This window comes from Lagopus leucura, unplaced genomic scaffold (genome assembly GCF_019238085.1).
Source record: "Lagopus leucura isolate 7727_CA_CO unplaced genomic scaffold, USGS_WTPT01 Super-Scaffold_73, whole genome shotgun sequence".
Taxonomy (NCBI): domain Eukaryota; kingdom Metazoa; phylum Chordata; class Aves; order Galliformes; family Phasianidae; genus Lagopus; species Lagopus leucura.
In genome coordinates this window covers 61,804,409-61,831,095 of record NW_024962252.1, presented here as the reverse complement: position 1 = coordinate 61,831,095, position 26,687 = coordinate 61,804,409, and the positions used below count along the sequence as shown (strand labels likewise).

Here is a 26,687-nt window from a genome sequence, read left to right as displayed (position 1 = left end):
TTTTTTTAAAAAGCTCTCTGACCGTCAGCTCATTGCAGCCACCACTAGTTCAAATTTTAAGATTAATTTCATGCCCCCTTTTCTGTTAATATCCTGGCGATCAACCCTTTCTCTAATGAATAGCCGACCTATTATCCTTTGATTTGCCATTGATTTCTTCTCCTTACTTGCCAATGCTTTGCCTGTTGATTAAATGCTAGACATAAGAATGCCTCAAATTTCTGACTTCTGAGTCATCCTCTCATGACTTGAACAGCTTGAAGCCAGCTTCAGCTCCCCGAGATCATTAGTGAAAACTCCTTTTGTTTCCAGACACTACAAAGACGCTTCTCCCGAGCTTCAGAGCTTCAGCTCTGCTCGTGAACTAGAAAATAAATCGTACTAACAAAACTATTTCCTACATGCATTTTTTAGATTATCATAAGAAAAGGAAATGGATTCTTTTCCGCGATTGTGAAGGCAAACTCCAGCTTTCCTTTTCACACTGTGAAATCCTTTCATCTACATGCAGTGCAGACAACACCATGAGCAAAGACATCTGTTTATGCAAACTTTTGCTTGAAGTCCCTCTGACTTCAGCAAAACTCTGCATGAGACACATGCTTACAAAAGGAGCTCTATTTTCTCAATCAAGACTCTGCTTTATAAGAACTCTTCCAGAAATCCTGCCCCCCTCCCAGCTTCTCCTTTACAGAGAAAGCTGGACAAACTTGCTTATCTGCACTGCAGGTAGGAGAGCTGGAGTTGACATGTTCAACAGGCAAAGCAGTGTTTCCTTGGATCATAGATATCTTCAGACTCCAATGCTTTGATGTCCCCTTTAAAAACAAACAAGCTAATGCTATCTGCATTTTCCTGCAGTTCTGCTGTTTCTCAAAATGCAGCTTGTTTTCTCTGGGGTGACACATGGGCTGCTGATCATAGGAGACCAGATACGCAGGATAATTACTAGATTTGTAATTACAGTACCATACCTGACATACTGTACTATCTTCCATTATGGTCATAGCTAGCCTGGGAGCTGCAGGTGACCCACGCTACAAGCCCTTCCACTTAGATTCCACAGGAAGGAAACTCAGGTGTGAGAGCATTAAGGTTGCTGATGGGAACAAGGAGGACAGCAGGACAAGGTGATGTGCCAGGACATACATAACTGCCTCAACAGCCCACACAAAGCTCTTTGCTCCTGCCATAGCTGAAGGATTCTGTCACAGAAAGCCATGCTATGATTTTGTAAGCAAGTGTAATGTTTTCTTTTTCAACAGACTAAAGCCCAGAAGCATGCAACAACCATCCAGAGCTGTTTATTCCCGTTTCTAGTTCTATGCTAGCTGTCAGGGCATGACAGAAAGTCCTACCACGAGCACTTTACTAGCTTTGCTGCAGACTGCATGCATAGTGTCGGGCAAGATAAGTAAGAAGTTCAACAACAGAGCTTAAATGCAGGCACTGGATTCTCAGTCCATTCTGGAAAGGGAGGAGACCTAGGTGATGATATTACACAGTGCTGACTCTAACAATGGATCGTGCCCTGAGACCATCTAATCAGCAACAAAACAGACAGCTCTTCCAGTAAAAAAAGCTTGAGCTTTCTGTCCTTTGGATGAGCTGCATCAGCTTAGTACTCTCAAGTGCCTCACAGCTGTGCTGTGGCAAAGGGAGCAAAGGAGACAGAGGACTGGAGGTGGGAAGGAGTAAAAGGACAGCCAGGCATCTTTCCATGGGCAGCTGTATGAATCAATGTGAAAGAACCAGAGATGATATTGGCCCTCTTTCAGAAACTGTGCTAAAAAGCAAACACACAAGAAGGATGGGGTTTTTAACACAGATGTAGCAGAGCACCTTCCTCCCAACCTCCTGGGTTGTTTCTTACCCAATCAGGTGCAGGGGCTGTGCACAACGTGAAGTGTTTCCAGATCTGATACTGCCTTTTCAACTGCACTTTCAAAACCATTTTATCATAACCCCATAGCCAATGCACTGCCGCCCTGGCCATGGGAGAGTGGCCCGGAACTGCTTCTCATGCCTTACTGGGTTCTCTCTCCGTTTAAATCCTATCTCCACGTGCTCTATGACAGCCGATAACGTCCGCAGATTGCACCGCCACACCTAGGAATAAAACCACGGCCGCACGCAGACAAAACACCCCCCGGCAAACACCGGACAGCCCGAGGCAAGGCGACCAAAAGCCACCGACACGGCCGCAGGCCATCCCCGGCTGCAGGCGGGCAGAGCGCTGTTTCTCCATCCCCACCACACCCCAGCAGGCGTCACCACGCGTTACCGACCGAGCCGGCCCCCAACACCTCCCTTAGTGGCAGGGTGCGGATCGACGGCGTCGCTAATCAATCAGAGACCGCTCCGCGAGCAAGTCCCGCCCACTGCTTGCCCGGCTCCGCCAATCTGCTCACGCGGCGGAGCGGCGGACGTGAGTGAAGATAGGGGAGCGCCGCGCGAGGTGCCCGCATGCCGCCACTCCACGTGGGCGCCCCCGCCGGGGACGGGCTGGGCGGGGCGGGACGGGACGGGACCCATGGCCCCGCCCCTCCGCAGGGCTCCGCCCCTACCTCTGCTCCCCCGGCGGGGTACGGGGGGAGCCCGGCGCTGAGCGCTGCCGGTCGGGGTGCTGTAGCTCTCGGCTTGGCACGCGTTGGATGCAGCCCCAGACGGAACGGCGGAGTCCCGGGGGCGTCCCGCGGTGAGTGTGGGGGTCCCGCGCCCCCACCGCTTGGGATTCTTCTCGCGACACAAGGGACAAAGGACGGAGCCCTGGAGCGGGGCGGCCTCGGTGCGTGTTGAGGGCAGGCAGGGAGTCCCGCAGGCTGCCCCGAGAGCGGATCCGGCGCTGCTGGTGTCAGCCCGTCCCGGTGACTGCGCGGCGGGAGTTCGGGGTGCACCCGGCTGGGCTCGAGCTGCTCGGCTCCGGCTGTCCCGCGTTGTCCATGCTGAGCTGCAGAGGTGCCGGGCCCTGACAGTGAGCGTCTAAAAATCACAGGGGTTATTTACTATGAGAGAAAGTAACACGTGTTTATCTCTGCTAGCGGTCACCTTTGCTATGATGTCCAAAACACGGCTTTTAAATGCTGGTGCCTCTGTTCGTTTGTTCAGGTGTTTTAAAATATTTTCTGTCTAGTTCCTGGGAAGCTCGGAGTGGCCGCAGAATGCATTGGCCTCATTGTGCTGGTTATTTTTTGCTCTAACTGCAATATGCTCTCAGGCACGCTGCCTGCTGTACTCGTGATGCCGGGGCTTTGCCTGGGTCCATGGACAGCAGATCAGGGGAACCCAGCAGGGAGAAAAGGTGTTTTACTCATACCCCCTTCCCTTTCCTTTTAAAAGCGAAGATGAGCAAATGCAGAACAGGTCTCCATCAGACACCATGTGATGGAGTTCTACGGTTGCCCTACTGTTAGTCTGGTTCAAGACAATGTAAATGACTTGCGTGCCTGCCACGCTCTGGGGTTACGCTGCTTCTTCTCCTACAAGAATTCTCTTGCTGCTCCTCAATGCTCTTGAGGGTGTTTAGGAGTGGTACCTTAATTCTTAGAAACTGAGCATGGAGAAGGTGTGGGCTAGACCCTGAAGTCCTTAGGAGGAGCTGCTTCTTGGAGAACTTTAGGAGGGAGAGCTTTTCTTTAAGGAACTCCTTATGCTTGCTTTTCTTCTTTTCTTTTTTTGCTGTCTTTCCTCTTTTTGCAAAACTCAGCATCGCCGCAAAAAGGAACCATTTTTTGTAAGGCTGTTTGTCCTCGTTCTGTTTCTTTTTTTGGACTGTGCCTTCCCGTTTCCCCATCTTTTTGCTGAAGGTAGCTGCTGGCAGCAGCATGTGTCATCCCTGAAGCTGCATTTGCTCCGACAGGCTCTGTTTGCGATGTTGGTGTTAGTTCTGTCAAAGTATGGGCAGATAGGTGATTTCACATTTGTAACAGAAGCAGGCTGTGTTCTAGTCAGAGCTTTCTCTCTCTATTCTGGAATTTCCACTGTTTTACATACTCAGAGCAGAGAGGAGTATTGGTTTAAGATAAGCTGCACTTTTTGGGGAGGGAAAAAGTTAGAAGCAGGTGGATGCAGAAGCTGAGTGGTTGGTGTGGGTGTTCAGATTTGGATTCGAGTGCCATGAGAGTGGACTTTCTCACTCCTTCAGAGAAGTAAACCAGTTTTTTGACTCAGTTCTTACTGGCTCAAAGGGTTACTTATGTAATATAGTGGTAAGAGCATGTTTGTTCTTATCCTTCTTGCAGTTCTGGGTATTACCTCTGAAGTTATAACAATGCCTTTATTTCTCTTAAATAGCTCATAATGTGTTTACTTGTAAAACTGACATAAGATCTTGGTTTGTTTGTTTTTGACAGCTCTACAGAACATTTTGGGTGGCCTGGTTCCAGGTCAGCCCAGCTGAAATATAGAAATTCCACCACAGTGGAACTATTTCTGCAAAGACAGTTTTGCAGAAGAATCTTCTCAGCTGTTTGAGTTTGATTACATGAGAGTTCAAACAATAGATTAAGCAAGTATTTAATAAACTTACTTGTGAGAATCACTGTTTATTAGCCTTGATAAACTCGAAGGAGAAATATGTTCCCAGTTAGATAATTAGCTGATAGGCTTTTCGGTTATGAGACCTCAACTGTTTTCAATTAGCATGACAGAGAAACACACTTTTCTCTTGAGTCTCTGGAAGAGAGATCAGGTCTTGCTTTCCTGTGCTCTCACTGAGCTACCTAAACATCCCAACAGCTGCAGGAGCAGGGAACAAGCCTCGCTCTCCCTTATTATAAAGACCTTGGTGCAGCTCTCCACCTGTGCTTTGCTTCTCCTGTTTCACCTACATACAAAAGGTGAGCAGTCTCTCATAAATAAAGGTTGCATTACTTGGCAGAGGTGCATAGCAAGAGCGCCAAAGAGAAGTACTGTCTGTTGCTCCTCTTCACTCTGAGGCAGCAGACTCTGCCTGGTACTGTCTGTACTGCACTCTGGACTGCCTGTGTATGCGTACCTGTGAGTTAGTTTTCTGTACTGATCTTTTTCCAAAGGGATGTGTACTTGTGTTTGGGTGTGGGTAAGCTTTTGGTGAGACTGAACAGTTGCTGAAGCAATTTGCTTTGCTTAATCTTGGAAGGATTCATGTGATGCTGCCTTGGTCACTCAGCTGAAAGAATAGAGCTCTGCACTTCCATGTAAGCTTTCTTTGCAGCAGCTTCATGTGTTGTGTCCTGGACACTGAAGTGTTTCACATGCTGTGCCGTATTTCACTAGTTTGTTCTTACGCTTCTGCATTTGCCTAAGCCAGTTGATTCCTTCACGCAGTATGTAATCATAAACACTAATTCACATATGTAATTTTTTGAAGCCTGAGGAAGTCCTGGGACTGTTAATCAGTAAAAAGATCCCAGTTGTAGATAGTGAGGAAATAAACAAATTCATTGTAATGAGAAACTTCACACTGGTAGTCAGACATGATGAGGAAATGCTGTATTTGCATTACCAATCAATGAGCAGGCAGGGTCAGTTCAACCATTGCTGTTTCTGATGTTGACAGCAGAAAGTCTTCCCAGGAACATGGCACGCTGAAAAGGAGATGCATGCGCTCACTGCAGACATTTAATGTTCAGAGTTTTTCACGTTTCTATTAATGCACTTTAAAAGGCTGTGTACCTTTGTGCACAGAAATTCAGAGGCACACACGGACTTGAAAGTGATGGAAAAGCTTACTCCCTCATGAGATCTTAATTTGTCCCTTTTGCTTGAGGCTGTAATGCTCATTGTTTCTCTCAAAGGCTTCTGAATTCAGTTCTGTTTTTGGGGAAAGATTAAGCCCAGGTGATTCATGCTGAGCTCTCTTCATGGGAAGTAAAGTGCTGAAGTGCTTTTCTCATCCCAGGAGCAGCTAGATAAAAACATGGCAGCCACCCACATGGTCCTGCCCTAACAGCCTCCTCACCTCCATACTACAGGAGCATGCGTGTCCTTTGCTGCTTTGCCTTCAGCTTCACTTTTTCCCTTCCTTGAAGGCTGTTTTGCAGGTCTCAATATGTGTACAAAAACACATGTCTCTTGGCTTCCAAAGAGTGCTGCATCACCACTGAGGAGAGTTGTCCCCTGCCTCTGTGCAGGAGTAGGGCTGCCCATAAAATGGCATACAACCACAATCGCAGGTTAGGAATAGGTGTCATGGGAATTCTGAGGGAACCCTTCTTCCTGAGCACACTGGCCATGTTCTGGGAGAGGCAGAGTAAAGCAGAAGAGTTACAAACCCAAGAGAGCACTTCTTGCTCTTTTGATGCTTGACATGAGGTGGGAAAACATCACAGCATGCAGGTGGACTGTGGGCAGTCATGCCTGACTAAGAGCTGTGTCTAATCCTGCAATAGGTCTACAAACAAAGTGTTTTCCTCTCTATTGTTAAAGCTCAATGTCATTGGAGAGTGCTGTTTGTACAAGAAGGGGAAGAAAAAGGATGTTAGTTGGCATCTAAGACCAGTATTCAGCAACTTCCCCATCTGTCCCCAAAGATATGTGGTGAGAATGAACTCTACCAAGGGCTCCACAGCCCTGGAATTCTTGAGGACATTTCCTATTTCTCCTTTTGAAAATCCCAGAAGTGAGAGCTGGGCCCACATCCCATCCATGCAAGGGTGCTGTGCTCAGATGTAGCAGATGCAAAAGACCTGCTGCAGTTGCATCTGCCTAGTCTATGAACTGAATGCCAATCATTTCTGCTGACAGTGCTGCATCTTTCTTGTGGCCACACTGCATCTGTTCTGGGATCTTGTCTTTTGGAGCACCCAGGGAAAATTCTGTCATCTCATGGACTAGTCAAGGAAGTTGTATGGGGACTCAGATTGTTGAGAAGGGCTAATACATGCCATTGTTACATCCTTGTTCAGCCTGGAAAAGAGAGGGCTGCAGGGTGACCTCAATGCAGCCTTCCAGTACTTAAAGGGAGCCTACAAACAGGAGGGGAGTCAACTCTTTACAAGGATAGGTAATGGCAGGACAAGGAGAAATGGTTTTAAGTTGAAAGAGGGAAGATTTAGGTTGGATATCAGAGTGAAGTTCTTCACCAAGACTGGTGAAGTGCTGGAGCAGGCTACCCAGAGAGGCTGTGGGTGCCACATCCCTGGAGGTGTTCAAGGCCAGGTTGGATGGGGTCCTGGGCAGCCTGGTCTAGTATTAAACCTGGAGGTTGGCAGCCCTGCCTGCAGCAGGGAGGTTGGAGCGTGATGACCTTGAGGTCCCTTCCAACCAATTCTATGATTCTTTACTTGTTCAGGCTTTTCTTTTTTATTCTGTTTTTATTACTCTGTCTTACAGTGCATATTTGAAGGGAAAAAAAGGCATAGGTGAGGGAGGTTCTGAGTTTTAAGGCTGTATTTTATCATCAGATTGAGGCAACGTGAGCATGGGTTGCTGCACAAAGGTAGGCTTCTTTCCAGGCAGCTGCCTCTCTGCCCTGCTGCACAGCTGGCTTGATTAGTGCTACCTAAGCTGATTGTGGAACGGCAGTCCAGAAGTCTGGTTGTCTTAGAAGCATAAGACATCTGTGGAAAACATTAAGAAGAGTCTTAGCATTTCTGAGCAGTCCTTGACAGAACTCTGTAGGGCCAGTCTGCTGTGGTTTCATTGGGAATGTGCTTAGTGTTCATCTCTGTCAGTGGCAGCAAAACAAGCTTTCCCAAGATACTTTACTATAATAAGCCTTCAAAAGCGTGCTTTCAGGTTGTATTCCTGGATGTTTTTGAGAGAAGCACATAATTATCTGCGCTCTTTCTTCTTGATGATTGAATTTTGTTCTGCTTTGCTGCTTAGAGTTGGCGGGCGATTCTTTCCCGCATTTGTTTTTATTCCCTTGAGGTGTGCCTGTGGCAGTCCGGGGAGACTGAAATCAGGATTAGGGCCTAATTCCAAGAGGGCTGTGGTATATAACATAGTGTTGTGCAGTTCATGCTGAAGCCCAGTTTTAGTGCATGGGCTGGTTTGTATAGGTGCCATTTGGGGATCTGAAGTTACAAAGTGCAGAAAGAAGCAGGAACTACTATTAACTTTTTTTTTCCCTTGCCACCTTAGACCAGAGAGAAAGGTGAATTTCAAACTTGCCTATGGAAATGCAACAACCAATCTCATCTCCAAAGGACTCTCTTGCTGCTCTCCTAGCGCTGTTGCTAACTCCACCAATTCCTGTTTTTACTAAACACTGTAGCCCTGCTCTGCTGCTGGGAGGCAGCTTGTGGGGCTGCGGGTAGAGGAGCAGAAGATTAGGGTTCTTACTAGTTAGTTTTTACAGCCGTGTTTGACCTGTTTAATCGGAGTAGTGTTGAAATTAATGGCAGGCTTATTGTCCAAAGCTCTGGTGCACGTGTATTTAGGTAGAATAAAATAAACAGTGCTAAATAAACTCTAGGTACTAAAAAGATGCCTGACTGATACCAGACGAGTAGGAATCTGAAGCATCTTTGACTGTTTTACTGATAGGCCTTTGACTAAGCAATTACATCTCAAAATGGACTTCTCTGGGAGCAAAATGATGGAATGATGTTATTTAAAACAAATAAACAAAAAAACAAACCCAAACAAACAAAAAAACGCCAACCCAAACAAACTGTAGAGTGTCCCAGAGGCCGATGATTGACTTCAGCTTTTATTAATTCATCTGCAGTGCATTTGCCAGAGCTTTTAGGGTTTAATTGAGGTTAAGAGGTTGGAATCTGTGGTAAACAAAAGAATGGCATATGGGCAGTCTGAAATTGTGTATGTTTAAGTAAGAGCATTCCTTCTGGCTACTTGTTTTGGTTGGGCAGTTATTCTTGGCGCTTTTTTTTTTTTTTTTTTTTTCCCCAGTATAAGCGTGCACTGCTAGCAAGTTAATGATTCATTAAGTTTTATCACATTCTAGCATACTTCTGAAGAAGAGAAAGCTGATCTGGGCTTGTGTTTGACCTCCCCTTTCAGATTAAGGACATCGCTTCTTTAACCTCTTACCTGCTGCAGTGTTGAAGAGCTCATTTGTTGTAAAATATTGAAAAAAATATCTCCCTGTCCATTCACGGCATCACAGAATTGCAGGGGTTGAAAGGGAACTCTGGAGACCATCTAGCCTAACCCCGTCCTAATGCACCCTGCTAATGCAGGTTCCCTTTCTTCCCATCTCCCACAATCTACAGTTGTCCATTTGAAATTTTAAGAGAACAAAGCAAGTGTGAATAGGATGAGCCTTCTGTGAGCCTTGATTAACAGAGGGTATGAAGAAATAGAGTTCAGTTTCTTGAATTATCCACGGGGGAAAAAAAGTCAGTTTATTCTTATTGTTACTTCTTTGCCTTTTCTGACTTGTATTACCGGCTGTGTGAATGTTTGTCCCCTTGTGAGAGAGGACATGGGCCATAGTGAAGTAGTTTAACAATTGGAACAAACCTACTTACAGTGGAATGCTTGAGCTCATAACTCTGAGGTCCTTATACTATCCATAAAGTTTATGGAGCGTATGACATCAGATGACAATAAAAAGTGACCTATCACCTTCAAGTCATTCTATAGACGTCTGGTATTTATATACAGCTGTTCACAGTGTGTAGCCTGGAACCCAGGAGAGCTCATTGGTATAATTATATTGATGGAGGAGGATGAATGAGAGATTTTCTCCAAGTATTTCATTGCCTGGAAGCTTTGACCTCTTCTCATCCAGGAAGTCAAATGTGTCTTTCCTGTGTGCTTATAATTTAGAGCAAACTTCATTTTAAAGATCCTAGTTCCCGTTTATTACTTTTCTTCAAAGTCTGAATTAATAATAACTTGGTCCTTTAATGGCACTCCCTCCTTTATTAATAAGTTTTGTATGCTTTGCTCTCATAGGAGGATTTCTATAGAAAACGTATACAACGCTTCTTAATAAAGCAATGTTTTATATGCCAGCTCAAGCAAGGGAGGAGGTGCATGGAGCAGCTTTTGCAGCTGTAGGAGGACACGTACTGCTACTTGATTCAAAAACAAAGCAGAAAGCATGTAGCATTCCGATGCAGGCTGTGCAGTGATCAACACCAAAAAGGTGGCAACAGGTAGCTGTGGGGAGTGCTGTGTAGCCTCCCATAGCAGTGGGAAGAAGACATGTGCCGTTGTGCTTCTGTGCACGAATTCAGTTTCCCTCTGGTGTTTGTGTGGTTATTGTAGCTTCAGCTCTGAGTTGCTTGTGCAGCTCCCAGGCAGCTGTGTTTTTGATGCTGTTCCAGCAGCTTTTCCCAAAAGTGAAGACCTCCCAACTGTGCTGCATGGGTTCAGCCCTTGGGAGGAGGCAAAAAATGTGGAATGGTGGCTCAGCCTTGGGAGCTGATGAGTTCACTTGGGTATGAGGGCAGAGATTTCCCAGATATCAGGGCTGGGCAGAAGGGAACCTGGTTCAGATAAAGTGCTCTGTGCTGACAGCTTGTTAAAATCCTCCACTTCAGGTGGCATGAAGGAGATGTCCCAGATGAAGAAGGTGGCACTCACTCTTGCTCATGGGCTTTTTCAGGCAGTGGCCTGTGGCATCATGTGTCTCATTGCTTATATACATCTCAGTCTTTTTTTGGTTTCATAGATCTGATTGCTTTGTGGCACTCTGCTCTGCCTTTCAGGCTATGTAGAGGTTATCTTTGCCCAGTTTGTGCCACAATGCCATCAGAAACATTGACAGAGACCTTGTAAAATGGGTGAGTCAGGTGCCACTGAGACTTGCCCTCTCAGCACAGCGCAGCCAACCTCAGCCAGCAGAGGGGCAGAGCTGCAACTGCAGGGCCTCACCACAGCCTCACTGACACTCTCCCCTTCCCAGCAGGTGCATGGGATGAAGGGAACCTGACGCCCATCCACACCGGAGAGGATACACCGGGTGCTGCTGGCGGGGCCACACGGAGCTGCCTGCCATGAGCCGGGCACTGCTGTCCAGCAGGATGCACCCCGAGGGCCGCAGCGTCTGCGTCTTCCTGCCTGACCGGGAGCAGCTCAGCCTGACGGTGGGGGTGAGTGGCTCTCGAGGGATGCCAGGAGGCCTCGCTCCGGGCCAAGGCTGGCTTTGTTAGCTGCTGTTTTTCTCTCAAAGCCTGGTCTGCTGACCCAAAGGCTATTAGCCTTAGTGTAATTGGCACTCTATTTTCTAATTGGGTGGTTTCAAAACATTGGTGGAGTTACTCAAAACTTCTGGGGTATAAGTAACCTCTGTTCTTTTTCTGCTGTTATTTTGTTGGGGTTATTTTAAGCGCCCACAGTGTTTTTTCCACAGTTAATAAACCAGAGATGTTTTCATATTGAACCTGAAATGCCCTGATGCATTATTAGCATTATTACTAATAATGACCATTTACACTGGTGTTTCAGCTGTTTCAGCTTTGAGAGCTTGTCAGTGTCTTTCAAAGACTCCAAGGCAGAGCAAACAACATCTAAGGCTTTTTTTCCTCTCCTTCGAGTATTTATACACACACTGACCGCAGCTAAGTCGCTTCATTTCTTTGATCAGCTTTTCAAATACTGGAGTGCTTGTGCAGGAGTGCTGGCAGAACCCTGCTGGCTGCCTGCTTGGCGCAACCCCATGCCCACTGCAGTGCACATGGGCTCCTTGCATAATGCTGCTCGCTTCTCAGCTTGCAAGAAACCAAACTGGCAGCACCACTTCAGCTTGGGTGACAAAGCTGAACGCTCCCCTATGACTGTGTGCAGTTCGCATGTGTGCTGATGAGATTTTTCCTTTTGAATTTATTTGCTTTCCCCTCAGATGGGGAGGTGAGGTGAGGTGAGCTATTCTAAGCACAAAGCTGAAAACATGGCACGTGTGCTAATCTTCAAAATCCACATAGGAATTCTCCTGTCTGTTATGCCTAAATGTGGCATCGCTAACGGAAAGTTCCACAAGGGCTGGTCAGAACGAGACTTCAGTAGCAAAATATGGGGCTCTCTGCTTGCAGGTCATCTGTTCAAATTCAGCCCAGCTACCTCCCGACCTTCTGCAGTCTATTGGTTTTGTGCAAGCCACAACATGAGAATTTAATTAAGCTCCTAGAGGCAGGTGCAAAGGCCAGTGATAATGGTCTGTTGAGACTGACCCTAAATCTCACCTTTTTATAGCTTTTATCAGCAAGGCTAAAGATGTGAGATAGTAGAGCCTGCCCTAAATCTCTTGAGGTGCAGACTCGCATGCAGAAGGCATTGCCATTTGGTTTGGTTCAGCATTAAATGAGCAGAGGGTCAACCAGAGATGCCCAAAGCCCTTTCTCGTCTCATTGCTCCATCTCTGCTCCCTGTCTGGCATTTTAACTGTGGTATCACACATCTGGCTGAGTAGTGTTGTTCCTAAGAGCATATGACAGCTGTGGGGCTGCCCAAGCTCCAGGGTCTTCAGGCAGTGTCCCACTGCAGCAGGATGTTCCATGCCCAGTCTTGGGCAGGGCAGCAAGAGCTATAGTCTGTATTTAAAATGTGACTGTGAATTGCCCTGTGCTGCAGCAGCTTAATAAAGCATAGTGAATGTCCGTTCATATTTAGTGCTGTGGGGATGGAGGGAAGGCAGCATGTCCCTTTTCGCACCTGCCTTCCTGCAGCTCCTGCAAAGAACTAAGGGTCTTTGAATATCCCTTTCGCTGGCAGGATCTGTGGCACCATATCCATCTGTAGACCTTTTAAGACATTTTCCCTCCTCACTTCTGCTGCTTCATGCTTCAGTGGCCATAAAGTTGCAAAAATATATATGCGGAGATACCTGGTTGTGAAAGAGAATATCTGCTTGGGTCAAAACAGGAGTTCTCAAAACACAGTTGTGTCCTAATTGCATAGAGAGTGAAATATAACCTCTTACAACTGGGCAAGTCACCAAACCCAGCTTTTCATTTGGCTTCATTCTTTACCACAACACCCCTTCAAAACAACAACAAAAATCAGTATTTTGCAGCTGGAGACATCTTCTAAAAGGAACATCAAGGCAATTTTCCAGTAATATTAGTAGAACACAAATTTAATTAGCACAACCACAGATGATAGCTTGTGCATTTATTGGAATAATAATGCCACTACTTAATGTTTCCAAAGCCTTTTAACCTCCTCAGTGTGGAATGCAAATACTAAATAAGGTTGGAGCTCAGTGAGGTAGGTAGGAATCATTATCCTTCCAGCAGAATAAATTATAGATCCTTTCCCCGATAAGAAAAGGGTTTATGCACATAATTCCTTTCTCCTCCTCTCATACAAATTCCATCCTTCCAGATAAGAGTTTTCCTATATGTGTTTTGTGTGGTTGCATGTAGATGGAAGCCTGTTCTTTAAGATGGTTTCATTTTGTGCCCTTCTTAGATATTGACATTGAAGGGAAAAAAGTTGGAGCCATTTTAAAGTTTCTTCAGACCTCGTCAGATCTGTATTAATTTAAGTGCCCACCATGGGGGTTGTATTGGCTGATTTGAGAGTGGTGAGAAAGAACACTTCTCTATGTCTTGTCTATCACTTACATCAAAGATCTGGAGCAGCATCCAGTTCGTTCAGTTTTCTTTACCTCCCAGTGTGCTGGCTTACCTCATTTTGAACCCACTGGTCAATACCAACTAGATTTTGTGACTGTCTCAATAAAATTTCTGAGAAGTTTCTTTGGTGATAGCAGCTGAAAAAAATGACAGAGACCTAGACTAGTGAGGGTCGGACTGCTTCCTGAGAGAAGCAGAACAGCTAGCTACTCCAAACGTGGGGAGAAAGTCTGGTGTAGTCCTGTGTGTTTAGAAGCAGCAGGCATAGATCTGAAGTCTTCCAGTTATTCTGTGAGCAGCAGAGCTGGTGCTTTGAAGCATACTAAAATAGCATGCTAAAATAGAGATGGCTGACCAGCATGTATTAATGCTTGCATGTAGAATGACTCTGGAGTAGCACATGATTTATGATCTGGCACATGATTTTATTTTGGGGTTTCTTCACACTATGAAATTTAGTCCAGTCTGATGTGGAACAAAGCTGAGTATCAGGCCTCATCAGAGGAAGGAATGATGCATAGTGTGTTTGGAATGGAATCTGGCATACAAACCATGTGCAAAGGGAGAAAAGGCCAAGCAGAACCACAAAAAGTGGAAAATTCAAAAGGAAATATTGATTGTTCTAACAGGGGAATGTAAGAGGAGGAAACAGAGATTACAGGTGTTATCAGTATTGCATAGCTATGAAGTCTGGGAGTAAAACTGGATACAGTAAGAAAATACCAAAAGGAGAATGGACAAGGTAGCAGATCACATACCTGCTGTGCAAGAAAACTTATTGAATTTCTGCTTTTGAGATGAGCGTCGCAAAATGTTCAGTTCACAGAAGTATCTTCCAGCAAGTTTTTCTTCCCTTAGGTGTGAAAGCATGTCACAAAATATACCTAGTTATATAGCTTTTACATAGTCATGTGCTCCCAGTGACTGATGTATGTGCATAATCATTCCAGCTACAGGTAGGTCACCCAGTCCTTCCCAGAAAGGAGAACACACACAGAGACCAGCTACAACTGCGTGCTGTTTGGGGGTCTTACAGAATGTTATCACCTCTCCTCCTAAAGTTTGTGTTGCACACATGTTGGTGTAGTGCAGCTTTCAAAGCTTTGGGTGAAACAGTAGTGAGTGGCTGGTTGGTGGTGTACTGTCAAGAAAAAACAAAGCAAGCAAACAAAAGACGTCAGTGACCTCATTTCCCATTGTCCGTATCTAGTGACATGGTACATCCTGGGGCAGGGAGGAGAGTGGAACCTGCTTCTGGGCAGCATGGCATGCCAACTCTAAAAGGGCTTGAGGAATTATGGTGGCAGTTATTTTGGTGATGATTACACTGCAGGCAAGTTCAGAGATAGACTTCTGCCCTGTTTTCTTTGCTTCCTACCTTGGGATGGCAGCTTCTGGTGCTGCTGCTTGGCATTGCCCAGCAGTGGCACAGAGCAGCTGAGAGATTGTGGCTGGTTTCACAGCAGCTGGCTGCACCCCAGGCAGCGCTTTGGTTGTCTGTCTCAGTATTGTTTGGCTCTCTGCAGCTGTTCTGGCTCAGAACTCTTCCCATGTCTCTTGAGGGTTGGGGATTTTGTGGGATTTTGCTAGTCTGATGAGTTGTACTCCTGAGGTAGTGTGATAGACAAGGCTATAACCGAGAGGACACGTAATAGAGAAGCTTTCCAGTCACTGTACACATCCTTGCCGTATGTGAGTAGCCCATAACACCACTTTGCTGAGGAGCTTGTGCTGGACCAGTCTCCATTTGGCAAGGAAATAGGAAAAACCTCATAGGCAATTGGTGACAGCTTCTGAAAATGCAGATGTTTAATTGTTGTGTGACCAGAAATCAGTGGCAGACAGAATAAGCTGTTCTGTGTGGAGTGGAGAGCAACCCAGTTTGTACCCCACCAGGCATTTCAGGTAAATGAAGGAATGCAGTCTTGGCTTTCTTTGTGTACTTTTGTTCTTAGTTCTCTTGAATGAAAGTTTTGTTGTTTCTCATAATCTCTGAAAAAACATTTATACAAGAGACCAGTGTTTTGATTTTTGTTTACAAACTTTTTCCATGAGAGCACCTGTCAGTAGCACTGCACAAAACTAGCACTCCAGAATTCTCCTTATGCAGCAATGCCAATAAATAGGAGATCTGAATTCATATCTTACTGAGATGAGCCACTTTTGCAGTGTAAAGGTACAAAAGGAACGCCTTGATAATTTTTCTATGATGATAATACTGAAAACATATCTTGTTCTTTGGGAGTTCTTCAGTTTTGGTATCCAAAAACATATTGGCCAGTGTAAGGAAGGAGAATTGGCCTATTCAGGTGTGTGAGCCATCTGTAATGTTGGATTGGTTGTTTCTTTCAGGTCAAAGCCACAGGACAGGAGCTCTTCCAGCAAGTTTGTGATTTGGTGAAGATTAAAGAGCCTCACTTCTTTGGCCTCAGCATTGTTAAAAGTAAGCAAACTCAATGCATAGAACAAATGACTTGGCAAACTTCCACAGATCTGCTTGTGTGTATTTACAGTGTGTGCATATATACACACTGGCCATGCCTGTGGGGGAATTCAATTGTAATAAGGTCACAAAGTATGTAGATTATGCACAGGCCTCTCAGAGCTCTTTTGATCTTTGGTATGTGGGCAGACAAATTGGGAGAAGGGGGCCCTTTTCTTCTCTTCCTTTGTTCTTATGTTCTACCTCTTTGTGGAATTTTCTTTCTCCCCTATAGCTAACTTGCTAGCTAACATATTTGTCACTGTATGAGTTCAGAACTGTCAGTAGTTGGACAGGAGATGAATTTTAAAAGGAATTTGGGGCTGGAAATGTTATTTATGTTCTGAAGTCACATGCAAGGAATGCTGAAGAATGGGGAGAGGAAACTTAAATGGTTTGAGGGGACTGAATACATGAGGGGTAGGAAAATTGTGTTTTGAAATATCATCTGGGAAATTTAAAGTGTCTTAGTACGTGAATTGAACTGCTGGTCCTTTATCTTGGTGTTGACCAGGTGACAGTGTAAGATGATGCATTAAACTTAAAGGAGCAAACCGATAGGAGATATTACATATCTAGGACAGTGTGCATCAACACCTCCCAGCCTCTTACAAAACAGTAATGAATCTGTTGACTTCTCCCTCTAAAATTTTTCACAAATGTTTCACTATTTACTGCAGTATCTCTGGATGTTATCAGTGAAATAAAAATAACTTTATGAATTGTAAGTGAGGTTTATTTTGCCTGCTTATGAGTATGCAGGAGAAGGTTGTTTAAGTTTTCTCATCTCGTTGTCCTTTCTGTTCTTTCTCTAAAAACTTTTTCATTTTTCTGAGCATTGAAGCTAAGATGGGAGTAAGCTGTTTATCACCCTAACGTTTGGAGAGTCTCCAGGAGGTTCCATCGACATAACTAAACCAGTAGCTGACAAACATATATCTGTGGATTTAAACCAGCACTGTTCTTTATTCCCCTTCCAGTGAGGAAGACCTGAATATCCCAATTCAACTAGGTTAATAAAGCAGTGCTGCTTACAACTCAAAAGTATATTGCCTATAGCTTTAAACATAAACAGTCTCTTCACGACGTGAAGCTCACTTCACGAAATGCTCATCCTTTTTAGATAAGCTAATTCTTTGCAGTGCTCTTAGAAAAATGACAAGTAGCCTGAATGGGACCTCTCCTTTTGTTCTGTTTCCTCACTGTTGTTCACTCTTGCTTGCTGTAGCTCAGTTTCTAAAGCTGCTTGGATGAAGGCTGTCTGTGTGCTTATTTTGGCACCTCTGGCAAATATAGAGATTCTGGATGAGGAAGAGAATTTTTTTTGTTACTTTGCTTAAGAAATTGTCTGGATTTTGGGTGCCAGACAACAGGAGGGAGGGAAGCATCAGGTGTCATTTTCTTAGCATGAATGTCCACAGCCACCAGGAAAGCTGCAGCTGACTCTTGAGACAGGGGGCAAACTTGGCCCTGTGTGCTGCTGCTCTCTTCTGTTACCTGCTTTCAGTCCTTACTTGAAGCTGTAGCAAAATAAGTCTTTCATTTTCTGTTCCCAGACTTGATTTCTATCTCCTTACCTGTCCTGGCTAACAAATAAATCTCTTGCTGACGGTGGTAACTAAGATCTTGCTTCTATTGCAGATGTAGTGCTCTCCATCTTTGGGCTTTGGGAAGTAACCTTTGAGTCACCCTTGGTCAGTTTTCCAGGGAGTTTTGGTTTCATCTCCAGAAAGGGAAGTAGCCTGTTTTGGTTGTGGGAAGCCTGGGTAAATTTTGCATTGTCCAGAGTTGTCATGTGAGTAAAGTCCAGTGCCTTTGCCAGGCAGGGATTCAGTGTGCTTACTGCAATTAGTATGTGGAAGGTTTGGTGCTGGTCTAGGTGGACAGGGTATCCAAAAACTAGAGAGGAAGCCTTTGTGTTTCATAACAGAGCATGTTCCTCTTCTATATTACATTTTCACCTCCTGGTGCTGCAGCTCTAAAATGTCATCTTTAAGAAAGAACCACTGTATTCCAATAAGGACATGTTTCACAGATTTAGTGTGTATTTATTTTTGACAATCTGATACTGCCACATGCAAAACATGATATTCTAATCCACCTGAATCCATCACCTTGCTGTTAATTTGCCAACAAAACCCTGACTGTCAGCAGGGGCAAGAAAATGAAAATCATGGCATTTCTGCAGAACTGTAACCAATCACACTGGATGGATTATCTGGATTAGGAGCCCGTTTGACCTGCAGACATTGAACAGATACGCTAATGCTTAGTTGGTTCATAGTAAGTATGTGTGTGAGGGAGAGAAGTTGGGCTCCTTAATCATGAACAGAAATTTAATCCCCATGTGTGGCAAAAATGAAAATAGCACCATTAAGCATTGTGCAAACAATAATTGCTGTGAGATCTAAGCTCTAGGTCTTGGAGCATGTCTTCCAGTGTTCCTTGCTTAAAGGATAAGAGAATTTGGGGCTCTCCTTAATTTCTAACTGTTAGAAGTCCTGAGGACAAGCTTCAGCATTTAAGGCAACAGTAATGATGAGGGGACATGATTTTTCACTGCTGTTGCTCTTTTGCCTTTTTTTTTTTCCCTTCAATATTGAAAGCACTTCAGACAACTATAAAGGGAAGGAAAGACCTTTGCATGTGTAGGAAGAATTTTATCCCTTTGAAAATTATATTCAGGAAAGTATGTTAATGCAAAGCAACACCACCGTGGAGCTTGGGATATGTTGCTCTTCAAGTTTTGTCACAGGTCATCAAGCAGGCTATACCTTGTGTTCAGCTGCTCCTTAAGTGCATTTTTTTTCCTGTAATTTGCTCTGTGATGACCCTGTAGTCCTTTCAGGTTCATGCTGGCTCCATAGGTTTCAGCAGCTGGGTCTTATATTGCAGCTCCTCATGCAGGGTCAGTCTTATCTGGTGCCCTGCAAGAGTTTTCCCTACTGTTATCAGAATGTGTATGCAGCAACACAGTTCAATCTTCTAAAGCAAAACTGTTTGTCAGCAGACAAAGAGCAGCCAGGTCTCCTTTGTTGTTGTAACCCAAATCCCCGCAGTCTTAAGTCTTGGGCTTCTCCTAGGATCAAACCTTGCTCAACCCAAGCAGATAGAAACCTCTGACTGGGAAGAAGCAAGTGTTCAGCTCTTGGACTCTGCCACTGGTGTGCTCATACCAGTTTGTCAAGTTGGCTTTCTTACAAAACCAAATCCCTCCGCTTCAGCTCCCTTGCCTCGAGGGTCATCCTTCAGTTATTACAGCTCTAGCTGCTTACTTTGACAGACCCAGGGAAGAATAGCTCCCAGTCCTCCTTGTGTGCTTAGCAGGGAACTTGGTGGTTAATTCTGTCAGGACTTCTGTGTCTACAGGTAACTCTTCTGCGCCTGTGTATCCTTCAGAACTGAAGTTCGTAGGCAGAAGAATGTACAGCATTGTACATTGTATTATGTAGGTGTCTGTTATACCAAACTGTCTCTTAAGAAGGCAAGTGATAACAGAATTTTTCCAAAATACTCTCAGGTGATTTCTACACCCTGGTCCTTCCCTGCTACCCAATGCTTCTACCGCTTTTCCCTCAGATATCTGCAGGGAAATTGTATTCCATTTGTATTCCAATTGCATTCCATCTGTGAGTTGCTCCCATGTCCTAAACAAAGGAGACACAGTTCATTATAGTGACTTCAGTACCTCCATCAGGAGTTGCTTACTAAGCAGGGAAAATACGCGCAGAAACATGCCGCCTAGGCAAACTTGCAGGTGGTCGGGTCTTCATAAATTTATGTAATGCTTTCTGGAAGTACTTGCATGGTCTTTACCCAGGACAGCATTCTTTGGCCTACACCTGTTGTCAGTTTTTCCACTTCACCATCAGTACGCCATCCAGTAAGGTGCTCTTCTGTCTGATGACTGCAAACAGTATGTTTTCTCCTGGATGAGGAATGCTGGGAATGGTTCTGCAGCTCTTCTTGTGCAGAAGAATCCTCTGCCAAAAGTCTAGAGAGTTTTGCCTGGGCATGTCTTGTTGCTAGCTTTAAGATGCTAACACAGAATACCTGCAGTACTATGTGCTCATTTTCAGGAATGATTGGGCCATTATCTCAGCAGTTCCCGACAGCCAAACTATTTTGTGCTTCTTAATGTTGCCTCCTTTTATTTTCCTGTCCATCTCAGCTAAGGGACCGCTGCCACCCCTTGCTGTATTCCCAGCCTCTGTTACAGCTTCTCCTTTCTGTGCTTTGCATGCATATACTTAACAGCTAAAGCTGAAAATGTAAGGTTATCCTGAACTAAGTTCTTCTACTAATCAACCAGGGATTGAGAAGGTTTCTTCCTGTTGGCTTGAAAGATAACACCAGGGGCATCCAGATGTTCTGTGGGGCTGATTGCAGCAGATGCCATACAGGCATTGATGTTCCCAAGCCACCACCACTTAGAAGCCAGGGGAACTCACAAAAGGAGCATGTAGCCCTCTTCAAAAAAAAAAACAAAAAACAAAAACTGCTGGTGTTTGGGGAGTTTAAACACGTTATATGAGATCTGTAGCACATGTTTGTTGTGAGGTCTCTGCTTTGTTTTTTCTTTCTTTCTCTCTGTCTTTGTCTTTCAACTTTCCTGACTATCTCTCCTAATACCAGATCTCCCTGCCATTCCTCTGTTCTGCTCCTGGTCTCTTTTCTGTTGACTCTCAAGAGAGCAGTGGTGTTGCAGTGAGGCTTCTATATCCAAGGACAATAGTGTTTTCCCTTCTTTTACAGCAGAAAATGCCTGCTATGGGGAAATTTGGCTTTGCGCTTTAATTTCAATCCTAATCCCCTGGACTGTCTAAATAGTTATAGTACTAAAATATACTTGACTCAACCAAGGGACTTAGCAGGACATTCTTGTCTGCCAAGTGGGTCTCAGCTCTCCCTCTTTCTTCGTATGATTAGTATATGACCTGCCTTTGGCATTTGTCAGTGCTCTCAGACCAAAATGGGCCCATGAGGAGAACAGGTTATTGGCATTCATCATTACTTAGTTATACTGCAAGGAACACAGCCTTCCCCTAAAAACAAAAATCAAAATGGAGAGGCACTAGTGAAGCAAAGGCTTTTAGAGTAACAGTGAATCACAGTTCATTTGACTGTACATTACAGTCAGAATTGTCCACTCCTATTTTTCATGTAGTGTGAATAATGCATGTTGTAAATCCACATAACTCATTAGAATTGTAATTTTTTTTTTTGTTGTCCCATATTTTTTGCTTGCAACAGTTCAAGTCTTATATTTGCTGAAGTACATTAAATGTGCTAAGCTAGTTTTGCAGTTGGTGCACTTGCGTGTTTGCATTTCTGGTGACTATTAATTTGAAGTGAGATTGTTACAGCACAGATTTTTCCTTTAATTTGAGGGTTCTTGAAAGCTGTAGCTGAGGGAAAGATGTAAGTTGCACTGCTGCAAACTCATTGACTGAACAGAAGCTTTTAAGGGAAGCTAATGTGATGTATCTTCAAGCTCACCACCAGTACTGAGAGAATATGAATGCAGTGTCAGTGACTGCTAGTGGATATTTGTGTGTTGGCATGCATGCATGCTTCCAAGCCAGCTTCTTTGGTTGTTCCACTTCATGTGAGGCCAGCAAACCAAGGACACTTCATACATGCTGATTATCCAGCCCTGGTTGGATCCATGAGTCAGACAAGCTCTTTCCTGGAAAGGTGACCATCTGTGCATTTCTGTATGGTACCTTACAGCACTGCTGTGAGGCACCGCAATGCCACGTCCTCATTTCTGTTAGAGAGAGGCTTGTTTTCAAGCCAGAAACAGTTTCAGCATCAGACAGAGATCTCTTAAGTTTCACCACTAATCCAGTTTAAGGAAAAAGCCCACAGTCCATGTAGTGCTGGGGAGGGAAATGCCTCTTTGTTTTTGTAGAGGGAGGCTTACACCACAGGTTGACATTCCAGCAATATTAACTTCATTAAAGCAGGAATGCAGTGCAGCATTCTTGCAGGGAGGGAGAAGCGGGAGGATGCTGGGTTGGGGAGGAGCAGGACCACCAGGGAGAGCTTAGGGTGTCTTCCTCCTTCAGCCTGGTCTCTTCTTGGGGTTTGCGTGTAAACTGTACTAGTGACCTGAAGTTCGCATGCTTAGTGTCTGGAGCCTCCTGGGGTTCTGTCTCTAATCTAATTAATAAGATAGATAAGCAGGGACTGTGGGGTATGGGTAACAAATAGCTGTACTATAGTGAAGCTGGCTAGGACTTCTGTCAGTCTTTCTAAGGCAGTGTTACTTATCTTTATGGACTTAGAAGCATGGGTGATTTGGGTCAACATACCTCTCCCAGCTCCCTGTCGCCAGTGCTCTACAGATGGCTGTGGAGTAGCTCATTACTCTTTGAATACCTGCTATAATGTCATAATGTGTCATTTCTTCATCAGCAGTATTGATGGTGGTGCAGGTTTTCATTTGGCTGTAAACTTCTATTGGAAACAGTTCTCCTCTTTTCTTTGTCCTTTTTTGTTTGACATCAGAAAGAAAAAGCCAAAGCCTGGAAGTCTGGGTGGGTCTTTGGGTCAGAGGAGTGGTCGTGAAGTTTTTTCTTCCATTTTTTTCCCCCAACTTTCATGTTTCTTATGAACAAAGTCTTCAATTTGAGACTTATGTCACTTGTAGTAACACTTTTCTGGGCAAGAATGCAGAGTAGATTGACTAATCAGGTGAATGTGCTCAGCTGGCGTTGCTACTGAAGGACCCATCACATCTCTTTTTGTGAGACTTGAGAAGGCTTAAGAAAAAAATCACTGGCTGAGTTGTTTATATTTGATAACTGGTAAGTAGCCCTACAAAATACTGGCTTTGAAAGCAGCACAAAGCTCTTTCAAGATGATGTGCTGCTCAGACTGGCTCTTCTTGCTCCCTCTCACGCAGATGGAGAACAAACTTCAGTTCTTCGAAGTAGGTTTTCCTTCCTTTCATCCATCTTTTCGCTCTATGAAAGAGGTTAGGTCTCAGCAGGAGACACCAAACTTTCTGAAGAGAACATTTGGATTTGATTACACTGATAGCACGGTCATCTTGGTAAGGTGATATTTTCTTTCTGTAAGTGACTCCGTGACTCATAAAGGAAGGATTCAGCGTTTGTGACAGTTTAGGAAATTCCAGCTCAGCATCTGAGGCATACCCAAGCTTCCTTCATACTGTCAGAAGCACCATGTGCATTGAGTCCCACTGCCCATTCTTTTCCCTGCCTCTGTCTATTCCCTGGTCAGCTTTTGTTTTCAAGTGTATTGTTGGAAACAGCCGGTAGGGTCATCTTAGTACTTCATGAACAAGAATTTCTACTTCTTTAACACTGAATGCTTTTCTGTCTTGCCTTCCAGATAATGAATATGTTTTCATAGACCTGGAGCAGAAGCTTAGCAAATACTTCTCAAAGGAATGGAAGAAAGAAACCAGCAAAGTAAGACAGGTGTTTAATTTTGGAGACTACTGTTCTGGAAAGCCTGGTCCTGTTGATTAAAATAGGGTGACTATGGATGAGTTCCAGTTTAAAAAAAAAAAAAAAGTAAACATCAGATGTGCATGGAATGCTATGCAAAGTGAGATGAACCAGCAAAGAGTTTGAGCTCCCCGTGTGAAAAAATTTACCTGTATAAACATTAGAAACGAGTGCCAAAGAAGGAAAGATGAGAGAATGAGCTAATAGGACAAGATGTTCTTTTCCTCCCCCTCCTGTTTAAACAAGACTGTAAGTCTGAAGGGAAAGCTGTAGTGAAAACAACAGATATCTTGCTGGCTTTCTTCTAACAGACATCTCAAATGTGAAGCAGACATCGATGTCTCCCTTTGGTCTGTGGCTGTAGGGAGCGATGAATAACTAACCACTAGCCCTGCCAAACAGGAGGCAAGGAGTTAATATCAGGCTGGTGCACCTCAGCCTCAGGCACTATAGCCTGGCTGAGCAGCTCCTGCAGCAGTGCGTGTGTCCCTGCTGTATGATGTGGCGTGGAGCAGAGATAAATGGTTAATTCTAGGTGCGAGCTGGAAAGACTGCAGCACTGCAAGCATGGCATGCTGCCTGCTGCGTGCCTGATGTGTTGGGAAGGTTTTATTAGACTTGCTGTGTTCAGCACTATTGTGTACAGGATGCTGCCAGGTGCTGAGCTAGGTAACTTTCAGCCAGGCTGGGCATCCCCAAACTATACTGTGGCTATTCTACCAAGCTCATCCCCTCTCAGCCAAACTCTTCTACAGTCCATAGAGTATTTTGCCATTCTGCCTGTCCAAATTTTTTATTATGCCTCATCTGTGTGAGCCTTGGTGATAGTCAAATCCTCCCCAAAATTGCTGAAGGGCTAAGTTTGGCAAATGGAAAGCAGTATGGGGTGCAAGCTTGAGGAGGAGGGAATATTAAAAGCTGGTAAGAGAAATTTTGGATGCTGAATGTTATTTAACATGTCTTCTGTCTCCGCTCTAGGGAACAGAGAAATTCATCCCTCCTTTTGTTGCATTCTTTAGAGTACAATACTATGTAGAAAATGGAAGGGTAATAAGGTAAGTTCTTTTCTGTGGTATTTTTTTTTTTAATTGTGTTTTGTGATTCTTTATTAACAATTCTTTAAAAAATCATCTTGTGGAGGTTTTTCTCTTGATGTCTTTTTTTTGTTATATTTTTTTAAAAAGAACTTAGCAGATTTCCTCACGCAACCGTGAATATTTTCCCGGTCTCACACTTCTTATCCTTAGGCTCCTAGGAAGATGGTGACTGCTTTCCCATCTGTGTTTAGAGAGCAGGTTGAATTACGACAGTATTGAAATATGTTTAACAGTCTTTTGCTTGCATCTTTTGGTTACATGAAAGGCGTCAGACGAATATACCAAAGCCAGCTATTTAGATTCCAAAGTGCATGCTAATAATTTTAGTTCAGGTTTTTGTATCTGTGCAGTGCTCTGTGCAGTTTACTCCTGGAAGTGGACTTTCATAAATAGACAAAAGAAATGACTTCATAAGTTAGAGAGTTTTGCATTTGAGTGCGATCCATTCACGTGGAATATGGGCTGCCCTCAAAACACAGCCACCCTCTCTGCATGGTACAGAACAAAGGATGAGGTAGTTGGAAATGAACAACTGACAGAGTTGATTTGCATCAGCACTGCTGGCGTGGCTGTGACCCCAGGGCAAGCCAAGAGCTGGGATCATTCCAGTAGATTAAAATCTTTACTTAATTTTTGGCATTTGTTCTCATCTTGAACAAAGACTTTTTTTTTCTTCTGCCGTGGGGCCCCCCCCCCACCCCCCGGTTCTCTTTTTTTGGATGCAGGAGAGTCTTTCTTCTGGAGTCTGTTTGGCTGTTAGGTGTTCTTTGTTTAGTTTTACTAAACTAAAGGGATTCAATAGCACTTTCCCACCCTGTGTATGCATCCCTTAGTATCACAAGCTAATTTCTCTTGTACTAGTCATTTAATTGGAAGAATTTGTGGAACAGTGCAGAGGTACTTATACACAAATGCTTTTACATGCAGACTGTAGTGTCCAGCACTTTATCTATACATACATGTCAGCAGCATGCTTCCCTTGAGCTCTTACAAAATGTGTATACATTATCAGTGGTCTACATGCCTTATCAGACTATTCCTGTTCAGCAGTCTCAGGAAGAAGACCAAAACAAGCCCAGGGCTCTTCCATCTTTTGATCTACCTTGCAGGGAATTAGCTGTTGAAAAGCACCTTGAGCCTAAGGCAAGGTGAAATGAAAAAGCAGTGCCAGGTTTAGAGGGGAAAGGAGGACAGGTGTGCAAGAAACAAGACTGGAATTCAAGGAAGTTGATTCTCTTGACTGCTATAGGCTTTCCAGAGTAAGAGAAATGCTTGATGTTGTCAATCTCCAAACAGGTGTGATACGATTTTTCTTTCATCTACCTTCTGCCCTGTCTTCTTAGATCTCATGCTCCTCAAGACAGAGGCCATTCTTTTCCATGTTTATACAGCACATGTGAGAGAAGACCTTCATCTTGGCTTGGGGTTTCCCACATGCACTTAACTGTATCATGGTGGCATCACACACGATCAGGGATCCCTTTTCTCACAAGGAAGATGCATTTGAGAGGCCCTATATGAGCCTGACATTTCTTCCTCACACAAACCTGCCTTTGTGTCTTTCAGTGATAAGGTGGCAAGGCAGCTCTACTACTGCCATCTCAAAGAGCAAGTACTTATATCTCGGTGCAACCACAAAGAAGAAATCTACTTCCTGCTGGCTGCCTACAGTTTACAGGCAGACTTGGGAAACTACAGGGAAGAGGTCCATACTGGGAAATATTTTGAACCTCAAGCATATTTTCCACAATGGGTAAGTCTGAGGGAATCTTTCTCTCAATACTGTGCATGCAGCAGGAGCCATGTTACGCTGGTACCTAATTGCAGCCATACAGCTTCCCCAGCTTACACCATGATGATCAGGCAGAGTGACAGTGTCACCCTGAATTTCCCTCAGGAGTTAATTGCCCTCTGTGTCTCTGCTGGCTGTAGGTGACAGCTCCTCTTGGGCTATGTGAGGTGGCAGTTGTACTCTTCCTTAGTGAGGGAATGTCTTGGTGTCAAATGAATGACTCCAGCAGTGTGCCTTTTTTTCAAGTCTTCTATGGCTTAGAGGCTAGTGTGCCTCCAATATTATGTCAGAAAAATCTGCACAAGCAAAGCCCTGCAGAAAACTACTCTGTAATGCTTACCTCTGAGATGTATAGACCCA

The 26,687-nt window shown here is 44.4% G+C and overlaps 1 protein-coding gene across 3 annotated transcripts in view; it reads left to right on the top strand.

Moving 5' to 3' along the window:
* The first annotated feature begins 2,574 nt into the window (after positions 1-2,574).
* The window catches only part of FRMD1 (FERM domain containing 1), a 35,770-nt gene continuing 11,657 nt past the window's right edge, over positions 2,575-26,687 (top strand). Inside the window, exons 1-6 of one of the 3 annotated variants that reach the window (XM_042895219.1) lie at positions 2,575-2,698; positions 10,808-10,991; positions 15,828-15,918; positions 23,320-23,399; positions 24,417-24,493; positions 26,102-26,288. In XM_042895219.1, the coding sequence (XP_042751153.1) occupies positions 10,896-10,991; positions 15,828-15,918; positions 23,320-23,399; positions 24,417-24,493; positions 26,102-26,288 (531 nt within the window). In that variant the 5' untranslated portion in view covers positions 2,575-2,698; positions 10,808-10,895. The other 2 variants (XM_042895217.1, XM_042895218.1) reach the window with 2 other exon arrangements.